This window comes from Gallinula chloropus (assembly GCF_964237585.1).
Source record: "Gallinula chloropus genome assembly, chromosome: 5".
NCBI lineage: Eukaryota > Metazoa > Chordata > Aves > Gruiformes > Rallidae > Gallinula > Gallinula chloropus.
This window is the reverse complement of record NC_140090.1, coordinates 46,363,688-46,379,919: the sequence shown is the minus strand read 5'-3', so window position 1 is coordinate 46,379,919 and position 16,232 is coordinate 46,363,688. Positions and strand designations below refer to the sequence as shown.

General features: G+C 44.5%; 1 protein-coding gene and 1 long non-coding RNA gene across 2 annotated transcripts in view; one reads left to right on the top strand and one right to left on the bottom strand.

The window, feature by feature from the left end:
- The first annotated feature begins 2,326 nt into the window (after positions 1-2,326).
- LOC311192383 lies at positions 2,327-15,123 on the top strand. The gene is made up of 3 exons (XR_014617343.1): positions 2,327-2,361; positions 13,145-13,244; positions 14,927-15,123. It is a non-coding gene; the product is annotated as an uncharacterized lncRNA (long non-coding RNA).
- Positions 15,124-15,294: 171 nt separating this feature from the next.
- COL13A1 (collagen type XIII alpha 1 chain) overlaps positions 15,295-16,232 on the bottom strand; it is a gene marked incomplete at its 5' end in the record, with an annotated part of 89,423 nt that continues 88,485 nt past the window's right edge. Inside the window, one exon of the mRNA XM_084264842.1 lies at positions 15,295-15,583. Coding sequence (XP_084120968.1) covers positions 15,581-15,583 — 3 coding nt within the window. The 3' untranslated portion in view covers positions 15,295-15,580. The remainder of the gene's footprint in view (positions 15,584-16,232) is intronic.

Below are 16,232 nucleotides of genomic sequence, written 5' to 3'. Positions count from 1 at the left end.
CGCCTCAGCCGCCGGCTCTGTTCCCGTATTGTATGTTTCAATGGCGATGGCGGCGGCTCTCCTCTTGAAGCGGGGGGGGGGGGGGGGGGGGGGGGATGGAAGGGGTTTCCTCCTGCTCCGCATACCGCCTCTAGGAGGAGTCACTGCAGCCCGGGCCTGCAATAACCCCCCTAATCGCTGCCGCCCTCCCATACATCGCGCCGCTCCTCCTTGCCGGGCCCCAGGGCTGCTGAGGCTGCCGCCGCCTTTCCACAGGCACCCCCTACCCGCCCCATCCATCACTACCCACACACACACCCGCATGCTCAGGAGGGAAAGAGCTCCCCTGAGCCCCGTCCCCAGAAGCTGTCGGGCTTGCAGTAGTCGGGAGCATGAAGGAAGAAAACCCGACTTCCCACCCTTTCGCTAGCCACAGGATAAAGGATTTTGGAGCCGTAGAGGTTTCAAGGCAGTCCCAGGCTGCCTTGAAGGCTAACGCTCGAGGATAGGTTTTTGTGGTGTCCCCCGCCCACCCTGCTCGGTTTTGTTAGGAAGGGAGACGCCCATCCCTGTATCCCTTAGGCAAGGTGACCTGCGCGCCGTGGTACGGTGCAGCTAATCCAAATGTTCCAGCATCCCCAAACTGGCTTAAAACCGCCGTAACAAAGGGTACGGGCAGCTCTTTGTGTCTTGTGGCGTTGGAGCGTTTTAGGCGTTCACAAGCTTTTCCACCTCGGCCACGAGGGCTGCAAACTTCACTTGCTTCCCAAATGAGAGCTGAGGGCTTGCTTTTCCCCCCGCAATTGCACAGATTCAAGAACCTGAGCGCTAAGATACGTGCTAAGTGATTTTATTACGAGCCTCTCCGTATGTCTGTTGGCAGACGCGATCAGGGACTGATGCAAACGTAAGAGTGCAGGGCTACAACTCTTAACCTGATCTCAGGGTTTTTACATGAAACTGGGATTTTCCCATAGAAATGCTTTTGTGTCATTGCATTTGAAAGATATTTGGGCGGCTAACCCCGAAGGCTCACACGTGACGTGTCTTTAGGAGGGCAGCTGGAGCGACACCGCAGAGCAGCTAAAGAGGCATCCACGCTTTCAGCTTTCCTTTTGTTGCTGTAAAAAAAGAAGATCTTACAGACTGACTGGCTTCCCAGAGTTTGCTTTTGGCTCTGCCAAAGTAAACTGTTGTGTCTTCAGGAGGGGGGGAGCAATGAAATACTCCTTCAGGTGATACTAGTTGTGGACCACACCATCTCCCGAAGAAAGGATGTGTGAGTTGGGAACACAGGAGTTTTTTCTCTGCAACCCTGAGTCAAGCATTTCATGAGCAACAGCGGCTGTATTTTGACTTGTCATTAGAATGGGAATAAAGATAACCATTCCTCTTTTTAAGCAAGTGTTCAATGAGTGAGAGATCTTAACACATTCCTCGGGATTAATGCTTTGGTCTCTATTCACTTTACCATTTCATTTTGCAAGCAAGGTCAAAATTCTTTGAAACCGTAAGAGGTAAAACTCGTGTATGAATTTGAATGATTTCACATGGAAGGGGAAGCTCTTACTTGTATCTTCCCTGTAGAGACTTTGAACTTAGCGAAGGAAAAAGGAGTCTGTAGGATTGAAAATGTATTGAACCATATCGGGAGGGTAGAAGGAATATGAAGATTTTCAAGTAATAAGCAGAAGAATGAAAGGCAACATAAAACCCATGTGAGAAAGGAGAAAGTGCTTTTCCATTTTCCTGTTTCCAGACACAAATAATTGTGTCCAATAATCTTAGCAATCGTGCATGTGCTACATGGCTTTGTAATTAAAAACAATCTGAGATGAGACAAAATAAGCATCAAAATTTTTTTAAAACATTCCCAGTTGGTTACAGATAAACATCAAATAATGTCTGTGTGATCACAACACAAATGTGTAGGAGGCCTTTGAAGAAAATAAAATTATGTCTTTTGCGTGAGACAAACTTGCAACATTAGGACAACTCATTCTGCTTACAGAAACATTTTTCTGTTTATAAACAACGTTCTCCTTACACTCAGACATATTTTCTGCTTTAATTTTGTGTTTGTTACATCCATCACCTGGGTATGAGCCCTTCAGCTGGATCAGGTGAAATCAACTGATATCAGGGTGGGGGTGTCTCTTCACGTTTGCCTGTCATAGTCAAATGTCATCAAGCATCACAGTATGGGGCTTCAGCTTCCTAATACAGCTTTTAGTGTTGCCTGAAATATGAATCTAATTCTCTCAATTTCTTCTTTATCACCCACACCAGCTTGCTACCGGTGTTCACGTACAGCAAGAGCGGTATGTCCCAGGAGCAGTCGTGTCCCCTGAGCAAGTCACTATGCTACTGGCAGTAGAGCAGGTATGAGAGAAACTATCTCCTATTTTGCAGCTGGTTGTAAGCTGCTAGTGCTTACATTATTTCTGTGGGGACTGTGCTCTGGGAAGAGTTTCTGTGTTTGGGGAAACAGCACCAGCACAGGAAAACCCCAGATGCTTAGCTACCCTTGCAACAGCTAAGGAACGGCCATCAACTCACAAACCCTACTGCAGCCACCCCACAGTAGGAAGCTGGAGAAGTGTGAGAGAGGAAGAGGTGCTTCCAGCTTGATAGCGTACCCCTGGTTTTATTTGGTTTTTAAGTCAGTCATAGATGTCTGAATTATAATACCAATTTTCCTGCTTTTGCGGGTTTTCAGTGTCGCACTATAAATTAAATTTCACCCCTCTTGTTTTTTCTCCAGTGGATACATCTTACACTTAACCTAAATGTTGACAGCATTTTGTGTACATTTTATGTTGCTTCATGTATTTCTGGAAGATTCTGGGTTGCTTTGTGCCACACAAATAAAATTTTGAGTTGAACTGATAAGAACAAGGCAGCACTTGCACAAAGAGTTATCACGTGTTAACTGTTCTGCAGTAACTGTGCTGTAGGAACAGCCTGCTCTTTTAGAGCAGATACGTGGGGTTTTGTCTCCAGGTCTGAGTTTGCTATGGCTGAAATGGAAAGGTGATAAGCATGAGGTCACCTAAATCACACCGTGAGGAATTGGCAGAGGATCTCTTCACAGTTACTGAAACACAGCAGACGACTAAAAGTCCGAGGCTTTTGGTCACAATAGCTGAACGTTCTGACCATTTAGATCTAGTTGTTTGGGGAAGAAATGTTACTAAAAAGCATTGTTCAAGACAAAAAATTTGCAGTGCTGGATGGAGTGAGAGCTTTCCCTGATGAGCAGGAGCAGAGTCTGCCCTCGCTAGGTTGTGCAAAGACCATCTGCCAGTTGACTTCCGAGTGCAAATACAATCTGTTACTTTGTCAAAATAAGCAACTTCTCTATTGACAGAGCAGTTACAGGCTGCTGACTGCCTAACTCTCCTGCTATGGGAAAAAACAGGCTGTTTATGGCACTCTCACTTTGGGGCAGAAGCTGTTATTTCTCCGACATTGTGATGAGTATTTCACAGCTCCAAAACCAAGAGACAGGGCTTGAGTCTTGCTTGGGCTGGCACGCATCCAGGGTCGTCCTGGCAAGAGTGCCAAGTACTCTGAAAGCTCTATCTTGTGGGTATATATAATCCAGATATTTTATCAAATCAGCCTAAATGTTGTTGTCTTCTTAGGACAGCCTAGTACAAGCAAAGTCGATGTACGTATAGATTATGGTAGTAGATAACAGATGCAACAACTGAGTTCTGCAAATAATCTATATTTCTGTAATGGGTCTTTTCCCCTTCTTTGAGCCTTTTCTTACCCCATCCTCCACCCTCCATACTGCCCATGGAGTTATTCTGTTAGGAGGTTGCATACAATGAGCTTTTCTTCCCTAATAAACCAGAAAAGCTAAATCCTAACACTTTGGAGAATTCTCTTATAGTAGAATTGTTCTAATTCAATCATCCCATGGACTTCACAATTATACATTTTTGTGCATGTCAAATTCTGGTAGACTGATGGTCTTCAAAAGATTAGCTAATGCATGAGCAAGGAGGAGAGACGTCTTCCCTGCCCAGACACCAACTGATTCTGAACATCTCCTGCTTTGTATTAGCTTAAAAAAAAAGTTTTTTCATCCTTGTTACTTATCCCTAAACACATCAACACAGACTGCAGAGATCATTGCCTTGACTCAATTATTTCCTAGTCGTCTAAGTAAAAACACTAATTTAATACAAATACTTGAATAGCTGTGGCTATTTACCTTTCTGCGTGTCAGATATTTGCAAACTTATCTCTGAGAATTATGGGGTGAGGCAGAGGACAGGGAAGAAAATGGAACAACAACCAGAAAATACCATTGATGTTCAGCTGAAGAATACTGTATGGGATTCCTCTCCAGAAATGAGTAAGGTATATGGAAAAGTGGTCACACATGTGGAATGGATTCTCTGAAGTCCTAACCTTCAGCAGGTTAGGGCTGCTAGCTAAGAGAACTCAGGGGCCACATGAGAAAGGACAGAGCTGATTCTATTGGTACATTGCCCCATGCCTCTAAAGGAATGCAGTTCTGGTATTAACTAGTAAAAACCCCTCTCTTTCAGTCTCTGAGCTTCAGAAAAGCTGGGCAGGTAAAGTGATAGTTTTCAGCAATATGTTTGGCCACAGATTAATATGATAACCAAGCACTGAGGATCTGAGGCAGAAAAGCTTCCGTCTCTCTAAGGCATATGAATTACTTTAAGGGAACTATTTGCAACAAAACATTTGTACTTTTACTATAGCTGGGTTGTGTAGTGTAGAAAATGACACAGCCCAGCAGGTGTGTGGGGACTTCTGATGCAATTACCTTTCCGTTTTGGCAGCTGTAGAGCCCCATTTCTTTGTTCAGGGAGCACAGATATAATAACACTGTGTCCTTGCACCCTTCAATCATCCAGTCACTCACCTACTCCAGATCCGTACTGCAGCATACTTCCTTAGCAAACTGGCATCTTGTGTGTAATGTGAGATCTTCCTTCCCACCTCTCACAGTTTTGCAAAGGGATTTTTTTGTAGTTGTGCCGGATCAGTTTTTCCTGTGCTAGTAAATGTGCTTTTCCCTGGGCACTCAGGCTCTTTGGTATAGAGCTGCAATACATCTTTCCTTTCTCCTCTGCTGATGTTTGCCAGCATGTTGTCTTCCTGGATGGGACCCTTAAGCTCCAGCATTCTATTCAGAGAAACATCACAGGACAGGGCAGCACTGCTTGTTTGTCAGCTTTTGTAACTGTTCTTTGGTTTAATTTAGAACAGTTTACATCATCAAAATTACTATTTTTTTCATTAAAATAACTAATTTTTACATCATTAAAATAACTATTTTATAGCTACAGAGCCCTGGGAGTGGGGAAATCTCAAACTGTGGCCTATAAATGAATAAAGATGCATTGAGAGAAAGAAGCCTGCTTTGGGGTCTCATGTAGCAAACCTCCAAAACTTTTTTTTTTTTTAATTTTGACACAAGTGCAAAATTTTACTGCCTTTCCAGGGTATTAACAATATACATCCAGGAGCCTTCATTTTTGTAAAGCCTTGAGAAATGGTGGAAATCATGTGTTTCAAACACCTTCTCCTTTCCAAGTTAGAAAAATGAATGAATTCAGATGCTCCATGTAACTTAATGCATCAGTTACAAATCCAGATCCTTGAGGATTTTCCCTCATGAACCAAGGCTCATTATATATATACCCAGAGGTGGTCAGGAGTGAGGCACTTAATTTGGCTGTCTAGCAACTCAAGAGCTAAAGGGTTTTTTTTCAGCCAATCACTTTCATTTCAAGGAATCACCACTGTGTGTAATTTGCAGCTGTCTAAAGTTAGAGGTGAGGAGTGTTTCACCATGGGCTATCCTGCAAAAATGCAGCATTTGAAACCAAAGGAACCTTCCCCCTCTCCACCATGCCTTGCCAAAACCAAGTCAACAGGACAGATTCTACCACCCCTGACCCATTTGCCAAAGGCTTGGGCGTCTGATTTGTTGTTTCCCCACCCCTCATATTAGCTTGGATTCTTAGAAAACCAGCAAGCACTTTCCGTTAGGTAGGGTCCCTTAGCAGATAGCTGCAGACTCGAGGATTTTGAGATAGCTGTACACCTTATTGTCTCAGTTTTGAGGGAAGTGAGACAACACACAAAGCTGAGAGCCACGATTTCAGTGTGGGCTTATAACTAGAGAGTCAGTCTTTACTTTCCTCTGGCCTTGGCTCTCTTCCCTCTGTCTGCACTTGCTCTATGGGTTCCACAATCCACATAGTTGTGTGTTTTACTGTCAATTAATTGTGTATCTGGAGAAAGAGGCTGAAACAAGGCTATTCATGCAACAGGAGGGATCAGGCTGTCTCTGCCACACAGATTCCCCAGCAATATAGCACAGCTGATGTGGCTGCATTTCCATTCACACAGGCACTAGGTGGGAATCTCTCCTTTTCCCAGCTGCCTCTTTCCAAAGAGCTGGTGATAACGGCATTTGAGATTACTGTCTCCCCCTGCCAAATCAGTTGAAATCTGCCACCTAGTTCCATAGTTACTGGGCTGAGGGGCATACAGCAGATGGCATGACTTCCTTAGGATATTAACCTAAAAACTACCCCCAAATGGAAAAAAACAACATGTAAGTGAATTTATGGGGTTTTATTTGCACAAGCTATCATTTACAAGAGATACAAACGAGGTGTAAGTAAACAGGTGTTTTTATAAAAGGGAGAAGAAAGTATGTACATCCTATGTAACAAATGTAAATTCCACTGAGATACATGTGGCACACAGAATTAAAACAGGAACCTCACTAAAAAACTGACCCAAAGGAGTAAAACTTCAGCACGAGGCACAGGGATTCATCAGACTCCTCTTGGGAAGGGGGGGGATGACGCTCTAAATACGGTGTCACGTTTATCATTGCAACGCCGATCTAGCCCAAGGCATTTCTCATGATCTGCCTGGTTTCTCTGCAGTCCATTCCCCAATGCCTTCCTGGAACCTGGCATTGTTACTCTCTTAACGATGTTGTGAGCCGGCTGAGGCATTCAAACAGCTTTATGCAGCCCTCACATAGCACTTTCCATCACAATACAAACCAGGGCCATAGAACAAGGCAAGGACTATTTTATTTAGCCAGTAACCACATACCTGGGGATTAAACACACAGATTTCCCATCTTTTGCCAGAAGGTAGAAACGCTTTAACGGCACTATAATTAAACAGCAGCTTACTTTAAAAACTAAACTTTATTTACTACTGAGTAGTGATTGGCAAGTTCTTTGAGCATACCCCCAGTTTCCAGGACAGGCATGGCTCCATTCAAATCAATGGATTAGTTGCTGGACACAGGAAATTGGTAACTAAGGCACAGTTTTCCTTCTGACATAAAAATCCATAAGCTATTTTTCACTCATATGGCTGGAAATCATTTAAGTGAATCCCTTTCCTCACACGGGTTCAACGTTTAATCCTTTAGTGCCTTTTCAATTTTTATCATGCTGAGAAGAGATTTGTGTAAAAAAAGTAACAGTGGAAAAATATTTCTAAATAAAACCAAAATAACTACAATATCTCAATTCTGTTATGATCAGCAACTTCTTACAGCACAGCTATGTCTGCCCTCCTGAAGTATTGCTAGAAATGACCAGTGTGGAATTAAGAATATCCAGGATTAAAAGACAAAACAAATTAAATGTTGTCATATTAGCAAGGAAAAAGTGGAAAAGAAAAAGAAAAAGCTCCTTTTGACTGAAGAAGCTCCTACTGAGCTTGAGAAGATTGTGGGAAAGAACAGCCCTTTGTTCTCCTCATTCTAGCAATTATTTCAAGTGGAATTTTCTTGAGGGCCAAAAAATTCCAAGTAGCTAAACGACATCAAAAAGAGTGGAAATAATGTCTTCCCATCAGCACAATGACAGTCATAGTCACTGCTAACACAAGAGTATATTACAGCCCTTACAGTAACAACGCCAAGTAACATTGGATATTCGATATACAGACTGAAAAGTTCAATATAAAAAAAAAAAGTTAAAAGTGTATTCAGACTTAAACTTCTCAATCAGTATCTAAAAGAAATATACAGAAACAATGCCCTGTCAAGATTTACTCATAGGTCACCACATTACTACAGGTATATTAAATACTGTACATTCTATGCAACCAAAAGAAAAAAGAAAGTAAAATATCTCAAAATTCAAGGAAACCAGATACGTAGCAACAAATTGCTTCAGAAATCCTTCTCCTGCAGGGATTAGATCACTGCTGTTTGATTAGTGTTGGCTGACAAGCAGATCTTGGACAGAAAATGTCCCATTAACAGAGAATTTAGTGCCCAAATTGTGCAAAGATGAGAGAAGCAGGAGCCACGCCAATAACAGAAGCCTTCCAGGCATGGGGAAAAGTACGCCGTGGAGGTGAGTTTCTGTTGCTGTGAGGGCTCCAAATGCCAAGGGGGTACCTTATTTGACACCACGCAGCATTCTTGCGACTCCACCTGGATGGGGACACTGTCCCACACAATTCACAAGCTGGGGCACAGGGAGCAATACGTCCACACTGTCCCAATGTGGTGCTGGGTAGACATGCCCAAGAGCTGGTTGCATACTGTAAGCCTGGCGCATTGCATTGGCATTGCGTTCCAGATCAAAGGTGTACCTCTACAGCAAATCTCTTGATTGTGCTTCAGCTCACAGCACAAACCAGCCTCCAAACACTGCAAACTAAGAGAATGTTGTGGGGCCAGGCCATCACACCCTGCATCAAGGGGACAGCCAGTCCTCCTTTTACTGGCGGGAGTGGGGAGAAAGGAAACACAGCAATGACAATGTTCTACCCTGGTAGAACAGCTTCAAATCTTTGCAGGAGAGTAGAAGGGAAGATTTAGGAAGCAACATTTTGAAACAATGGAATTATCACAAGATGGAATTTAACACTCCGTGGGAGACAACAGGCTGACAAAGGGCGTGCAATGGAAAGCAAGTATGCAAGTTCCCCTCCACACGTTCCGCAGCCAGTCCTCTCACACCTACCACTAATACATCTAACCTACTAAACTGTGTGTGACAACAGCTCAAAGTGATGCTTGGCAGATGAAAAAGTTTAGCAGGTTTTTCTTTGAAAGAAAAAATGAAAATCGGCATTATCCTGACTAATTCTGAGTCTGTTTAACAAAAAAAATAACAAGTCTATTTAATAACTTCAGCAAGCAAACAAAATCATAAGAGAATGAAGTGGTCTTGCTGCCTAGCCTTTTAAACAGTAGAAGCTTCACAAAAAAACTCCAAGAGCTGTCGGCAAACACCTACAATCTTAACACGTTTTGCCATGATGCTTCCATCAGATCCAAGTGTCTGACAAAGATGGGGTACGAGGAGGGAGGAAGCATAGCAGGAAGGATAGAGAATAGAGGTGAGCAAATAAACGATCAAAATGCAACCAACAGAGATTTTCTGAAATGGGAGAAGGTAAAGTAGCCATTTTGTCTGGGACAAAGACATCTGGAAGTAATAGGGACAAAAAAACAGGGCAAGAGGGAAAAAATATACCAAAAAGAGCGTAAAAGGAAGAGAGACCCTCATCCAGCAAAGCATTTACACAGAGGCTTGACACGAAGCAAAGCCTGAAGGTAAGCTCAAACATGGGTGCATTACTGGATTTAGAGGAGGGAAAACAAGAGCAGGAGACATCAGTACCTGAGTAGGTACCACCAGCTCACTGCTTTCAAGAAAAAAAAACCACTTTTTAACAGCTATTTTGGAGCTTTCTAGCTAAGCCTGAGATCTTGGGCTGTAGAATGCTACAGAAGGGGACACGGTGACTCTTGCCAGACTAATTTCTTTGCAACAGACTGCCAAAAATCAGAAGAAACCATTTTCAATCAACTGGTCCCTAACATAGCCCTTTCATAAAGGTGAAGGAAGAGTTTTGGAGAGACCATTTTGTCTGGGAAAGGTCACTGGTACCTGGTCCCTACACGCGGCCTGCGTGGATATGTTTGTCACCACTAAAAACTGGTCTGCCTATGGAAAGCACCATTTTGCTACTGAACTTAGGGAGGAAAAAACAACCCCAAACCACAATAGGAATGTCCTTAGGACATTTTGGGCGAGGAGCTTTTACAAACTTATTCCCAAAGCCCATTAAAAACATACCTAAAAGAAAACACAAGAACACAGAAAAGAGCAAACAAATCACCCCCAGAAAATCATTATTAAAAAGTAAAAGTAACATTATCAAACTATATAGATAATTGTTTTCATTAAAAAAAGAAGGGAAGGAAAACAAGCACACCTACCGCCTGCAGTTCTGGTCAGGTTCTCCTCTCCTCCCCCCCCAAATATGTAACAAAAAAAACCAAAAACAAACCCACAAATAAAATAAATTAACCCTTTCATCACCTGGTTCCTAACTGAAACAATTTCTTCCGCTGCTACCCTACTTAAAGTCGTATGAAAAAACCATAATCCTTGAGATGAAGCTGAGAGCAGAAGGTTTTTTCCTCCCTCTCTCTGCAACCCTGGATTTATTTTAACAGTAGATGCTCCTTGTGCTGGTGAGAGGAGACAGGGGCTGTTGTCCTGGTCAGAAGGTTGGGATTACTCCAGCCGAGTCGATAAAGAGTGGTTGAACAAAGTTCATGGTCCTTCCGGGACTTGTTCCAATTTACAAATAAGGCACCACTTTGAACTTGAAATCAACGCTTTATCTTTGAACCGTAATGCAAACTGCGTACCATTTAGTTCTGCCTAATGATTTAGATAATATCACTCATTAACTCTAATAATACTGGCCCTGATTCACCAGAGTACTTAAATATGCAAATGGCATCATTTAGGCCAATGGGAATCATACGTTCAAAGTTAGACATGTGTTTTAGTGCTCTGGCAAACGGGAATCCCAACACACTCAGTGAAGTAGAACTGTTCTGAGCCTCGTCCATAAGAGATGTACTTAATTCATTTTAGGGTTTTTTAGTAATTTGCAAGAGGTGGAAAGACACTGTAGAGTCCACGGAAATGGAATTTAGCTTTCAGGAACAGGAACTGAGCAAGGGATGCCAGATTTGGGCAGCAGTTGATATGAAGCATCCAGAGTTGTATATTCTTCCCTTCAGGCAGCTTGGAAACATCCTCTGCCCCCCTCAGCACTCTGCCAAAACTTTATTGCCCTTCAGTGAGTCCACTAAAATGCTTAACAGCGGAACTTAACCCTTGTGATCTTTATTTTCCACCTGGAAGTACATCTGTTGAGTGGTACCCACAGAAAGGAGCATTAACGGGCCAGCAGAAAAGTATTTCTAGAAGGCTCCATACAAAGCGCATCCATTGTGCACAGTGGAGACCAGAGCCCAAGTACCACAAGCAAAGGAATTACTCAGTAAAGCCTGATTACTTTTTCCCCCTCGGTTTCCTCCTCTGACAAGGTAGCTCATCCTTTCAGAACCCAGAATGCCTTTCCCATTTTAGCAAGAACTGCCCCCATTATTTCTTTTAACTGAACAGGAGAAGAAAGTTTGAGATGAAAAGGTTTAAAGATGGAATCATCAATGATATAGGTGGAAGTTTGTCATCTGGTGACCAGCAACGGTAGCAAAAGGTTTTGCCACATCCTTTCCGAGCAGCACTCTGACTGGACACACGGGGTTTGAGGTTTCTGAAGAGCATCATTCAAGAAGGATTGCATTCATGGATCAAAGGACACCCCCTCACCCATCACGGAAATAACCATCTACGTCTTGCACTCATTTTTACAGCAGCTGCTAAACAACGAGGCTGATGCTTCCTCTGAAGAGTCTGACCACAAAAATAGGATGAAGTGAAAATGACCCAGGAAAAAGAATATAAACAGTGTCATTTTCCAGCCCCACCACTGGCCTCTGAGAGAAGACAGAAAGCAAAGCAGAAAGCGCTGGCATGCTCCCACAGCCCCAGCAGGCAGCATCTGGGTGCAGGAGATCCCTGGCACGCAGTTGAAGAACTCTTCCCAAGCTCCAGGGAGGGAACTCACAAAACATCTCCGGCAAATCTTCAGGGAGGTCCATCGTCTGTCTTCTCCTTTCATGCCGCTGTCATTACCCAAGCTTCTCCACCTTCAGACTCAGCTCACTTTTTGGCTATCAGCCAAGGAGTTTGACCCTTGAAGTGGCAGACAGAGGGTTTCACGTGAAAACAGCTGGCCAGAAGAAACACCCATCAACAAGTGACAGCAAACGCATTAGTTTTTAGTAGGGATGGACTGAAACTAAACTGTCAGCATCAGGGTGCGGTGCAAGCTCAGGTCCCGCCGCATGGGTTTCCCTTGAAATGCCAGGTGCTCTGGTTTGGGAAGAGCAGCTGATCAATAAAATTGATCGGCAACCTCTGGTTTACCCCCAACAGCCAATAAGAGTACGGATAGGAGGGGCTGTGGGGACAGCCACCCCAAACGTCCCTCTACTTCAGTTAAACAAAACAGGCCGTAGTCTGCAGCCACCACGGCGTTTGCCACCATTTCCCCACCTTTATGGCAGGTAAAATCTGACATGGGCTTGTCCCCCAGATCATCTATACTTTAGCACAACCGCCACAAATCATTGTGGGTCCTTCCCCTCTCTGTGCAGGCATACCACAGAGTTTTCTTGGTAGTCACAGCTGCACTTGTGACTCAACACCTGACAGAAGCAGAATTTGGAGAGGCACTGTGGGATTGCTGGGCTGAGCTCACAAAAGCATTTAGGCATGCTGCTCCAGCTTGGGCACCAACTTCCCAGAGAAATCCAGGGGAATGAGGTTCAAGAGCTGCATTTTCTCCACAGCTTGAAGTCTACCCATCCCTTTTGCCAGGGTGCAAAAGGAGCTGCTGCTGGTTTGCAAACAAGGGAGAAATCAAACAAGTCTTCAAGTCAATAGACTTGAAGGACCCAGAGGAGACTTCAGAGGATCCAAATTATCACTCTGAAAAAAGGTTTTAAAAAGCTTCATACTGATTTAAGTTTGGTTTAAGGGTACCCATAAGGGAGCGTTAAACAAGCCTCTGAAGGGCAAACTCTGCTGCCCACAAAAAGCACCTTTAGAGTCCAGCAGCCCATCTGAAGCCCAACCAATGGCATGAACAGAACGATCTGGGACAGAGAAACAAGGCAACAGGGATGAGAGCACATGCTGACATCATGTGAATGTGTACACACATGTTTTTGTCTTGCTCACAGAAAGCAGCTGAGCCCTGTGGGAGCTGCATCAGCAAGTTTGTACCAGCCTAAGCCAGGAGCATCTCCACTGGTAACAGAAGTTTGCTGGGGCAAAGCTGAGGTAAGAACCAAGACTACTTTGCTCAGGCTATCCCTCCTCCACTTTGCTGACACAAGTCAGGTACTTTACAGAGCTCCAGCAACTGCATTTCAAGGTCCCAGTTACAAAATGAGGATACACTACACACCAAAGAGAACAGGAAACATCAACAAATTTTTCCATGACCTCTAAGTTTTCAAGGGTTAAACACAGCCAGCATTTTTATACAAGGCTACCCAAACCACCTACCTTGAGGACTGAGCACTACGAGACCAGAGAAGAAATTCACCGCTGCTCCTATGATAACCCTCCAACAACGAGGCTGCCACCAGCCTACCTAGTTTGCTCTTGACTCAATTTTGAGCAATTGACTCACATTTAACAAGTGTGTGGCTCAAACCCTATGGGTGTGGGGCATTTCTTTAAATTAGTGCTGCTGCAATCTGCCAAGCTTCACAGCTGCAAAGCCTTAAAGCAGGGAGCTGGGCCTTAATGACATATGATACTGAGAAAATAAACAAGCACCCCCTTGCTGCTCTGCGGTTTGTTTTCTGTGCCATTTCAGCTCTGAGCATCTCATGAAAATGCCAAGCATGGAAAAGTTTCATCCACTGGACAATGTTGGCATGAGAAGAAAGGGCTGTAAATCTCATGAATTAGCTTAGGTTGAAAGTTGCAAAGAGTTTCACTAATAGCGAGTGCAATCTGAGCAGGGAACGGCCTGCGGGATGGGATGGAAGGGAAGGGACCTCACTGGTTTTTAGATTTCAGTAAATTTCTGAAAGGGTAAGGTGTCAAACGGATGGTAGCAGCCAGGGGCTGGGCTCTGTTCCCTGGGCAGTCCCTGCCAGGCCTTTTCCTTTGTGCACAAGAGAAACACTGCTCTTACTCAGCATCTTTACTCCGACAGTGCTAAAAGGCTGCACTGGGAAAATAACTAATAGTTTGCAAACAGAGGAATCGTCACACAGAGGGGTCGCTGGGTGCTGACAGTTGCTACCGCTTGAGCTGACACACACAGCCCGTAATGCACACATACCGCACCACTGTGGTGGGGCTGCAGGCGAGGGTGCCGGGTTCCTCTGGGAACAACAGCATCACACAAAGAGCAGGATGTCAGTGGGTCCATCTAACCGATGCATTCCTGCTCGCGTTGGGGTCCCACTCTGCCTTGGGGTCTTTACATACTCTATCCCCTGACACGCCTGGGTTGCGAGACTGTCTTCCCCCCCCACACGAAGGGCCAAGGAAAGTGGGCATGTTTAGGGCCCAGACTGGGGCTGCCACTCCTTCTCTCCTTCCCCGAGAAAAGCCTGGTGTGGTGTTGGCTTTCCTCTGATCTGTAATTTCTCCTGAGGGGTAGTTTGGAAATTAACAAAGGTGGGTCAAGAAGGATAATTGATATGTACATATGTGAGTTATAATGACATGCTCTGTAAATTTGCTTGCAACTTTTGGTTAACGTTTTAAAAAGCCACGTGGATTGATTTATCTAATGAATGCTCATTGGGATATCAGCGAGGTATTCTGCCACATGCTTCATTTTAAATGAGGTTTTAATGAAGCTACTGGCAGGCCTACAATTTAGAAAGATGCTAGGATTCCTTCTGACCAGGGCTCATTGTTGGGGGGTGGGGGGTGTCATTCCAGCTCATGGGAGGTGCTCTAATTTTTTTAATTGTTGTATTTGTTATTCTTCCCAGCTCACAGGAGGTGCTTTGCTCTAGCCAGGGACAAGAGACTGAGATTCTTTGTACGTGCTGCCTCCACCGCTCTTGGGCAAGGTATTCCTGTTCCTGCACTGCCCAGGAGCAGCCTTCAGCAGAGCTTGGCTATCTGAATCAGAGCAGGAAACAGACCTTGTCTGGTAATTATTCATCAAGGAAGGTTCCCAGTGCACAGCAGCTACCATGAGGTTTTGCTAGCAATACCTTAACAATTTTGTGAGAACTGAATTAACTCTTCACTTTAATAAAAAACATGTAATGTTTTGAAATAGCCTTGAATGCTTCCAGCTTGAAAACTGAAAATGACCTTTAAATCTACAGAGGGCAGTTCCTTTGGGCACTTTTAATGCAATAATTTATTAAGTTCCTATATTCATCATGTGTGCACAAATATCATGTAAATATTACAGCCGTACTCCATGACAAGACAAGCATAATGCAGACACAGAATTATACAGAGGACTGACGGAGGGGGAAGAAGGGACATCTAGTATTTTCTGTAAAAAAATTTGAAGCTTCTTGATACTTTGTAAAACCACGTTAACTTTTGGCATTTCAGAGAAGGACACCGTATAAAAATAAATATTCTATGTACAATAACACACAGAGGCCAGTCCAGGGTTAGAATCATCACTGCAAAAGAAAACATAAACAGGTGTTAGTGACAATTTACCCAGGACTGTTAGCGACAGCTCAGTGGGGGAAGGACAGAGGGATGGTGTTAGGGAAGCTGGCTCCGGGGTGTCCAGGGGGAAAAGAAATGGTGCCGGATCTCAGCACAGATCCTTTTTGCTTCCCTGGGCAGTGACTAAGGGCCAACTCTCCACCTCCAGTTTCCTCCTCCCACTGTGACTGGAGCACTTGGCATTAACGCATGTGGCAGGCACTGGAGGTGGGCTAGACCCCAAGGAGTAGGAGCCCCATTCTGAGGTTCCCAAGGCAGCTGAACTGTCAGAAGCAAAGGGTGGGTGGAGGGGAGATGTACTCACACCCCCATGTAACAAGCCCATTCCCTCAGAGCAGGCTCTGCCCCAAGCCCTGGCTGCCGGGCCACCCCTCAGCAGGAACACTGAGGGATGGGGGCCGGGGCCAGGCAGGGATGTGGAGCTGCAGCTTGTTCGCTCTGACGAAACCAGTGAGCCTCTGCCCCTCTCCCACCAGCTTCCCATGGCACCTTTCCGGTGTATGGCCCTGGAACTCCCATGCATGGCTCCACACCTCTTGCTTTTAGCCAGACTCACAGAAAACCAGCAGCAGGACCCGTAGCGCTGCCAGCTCAGAA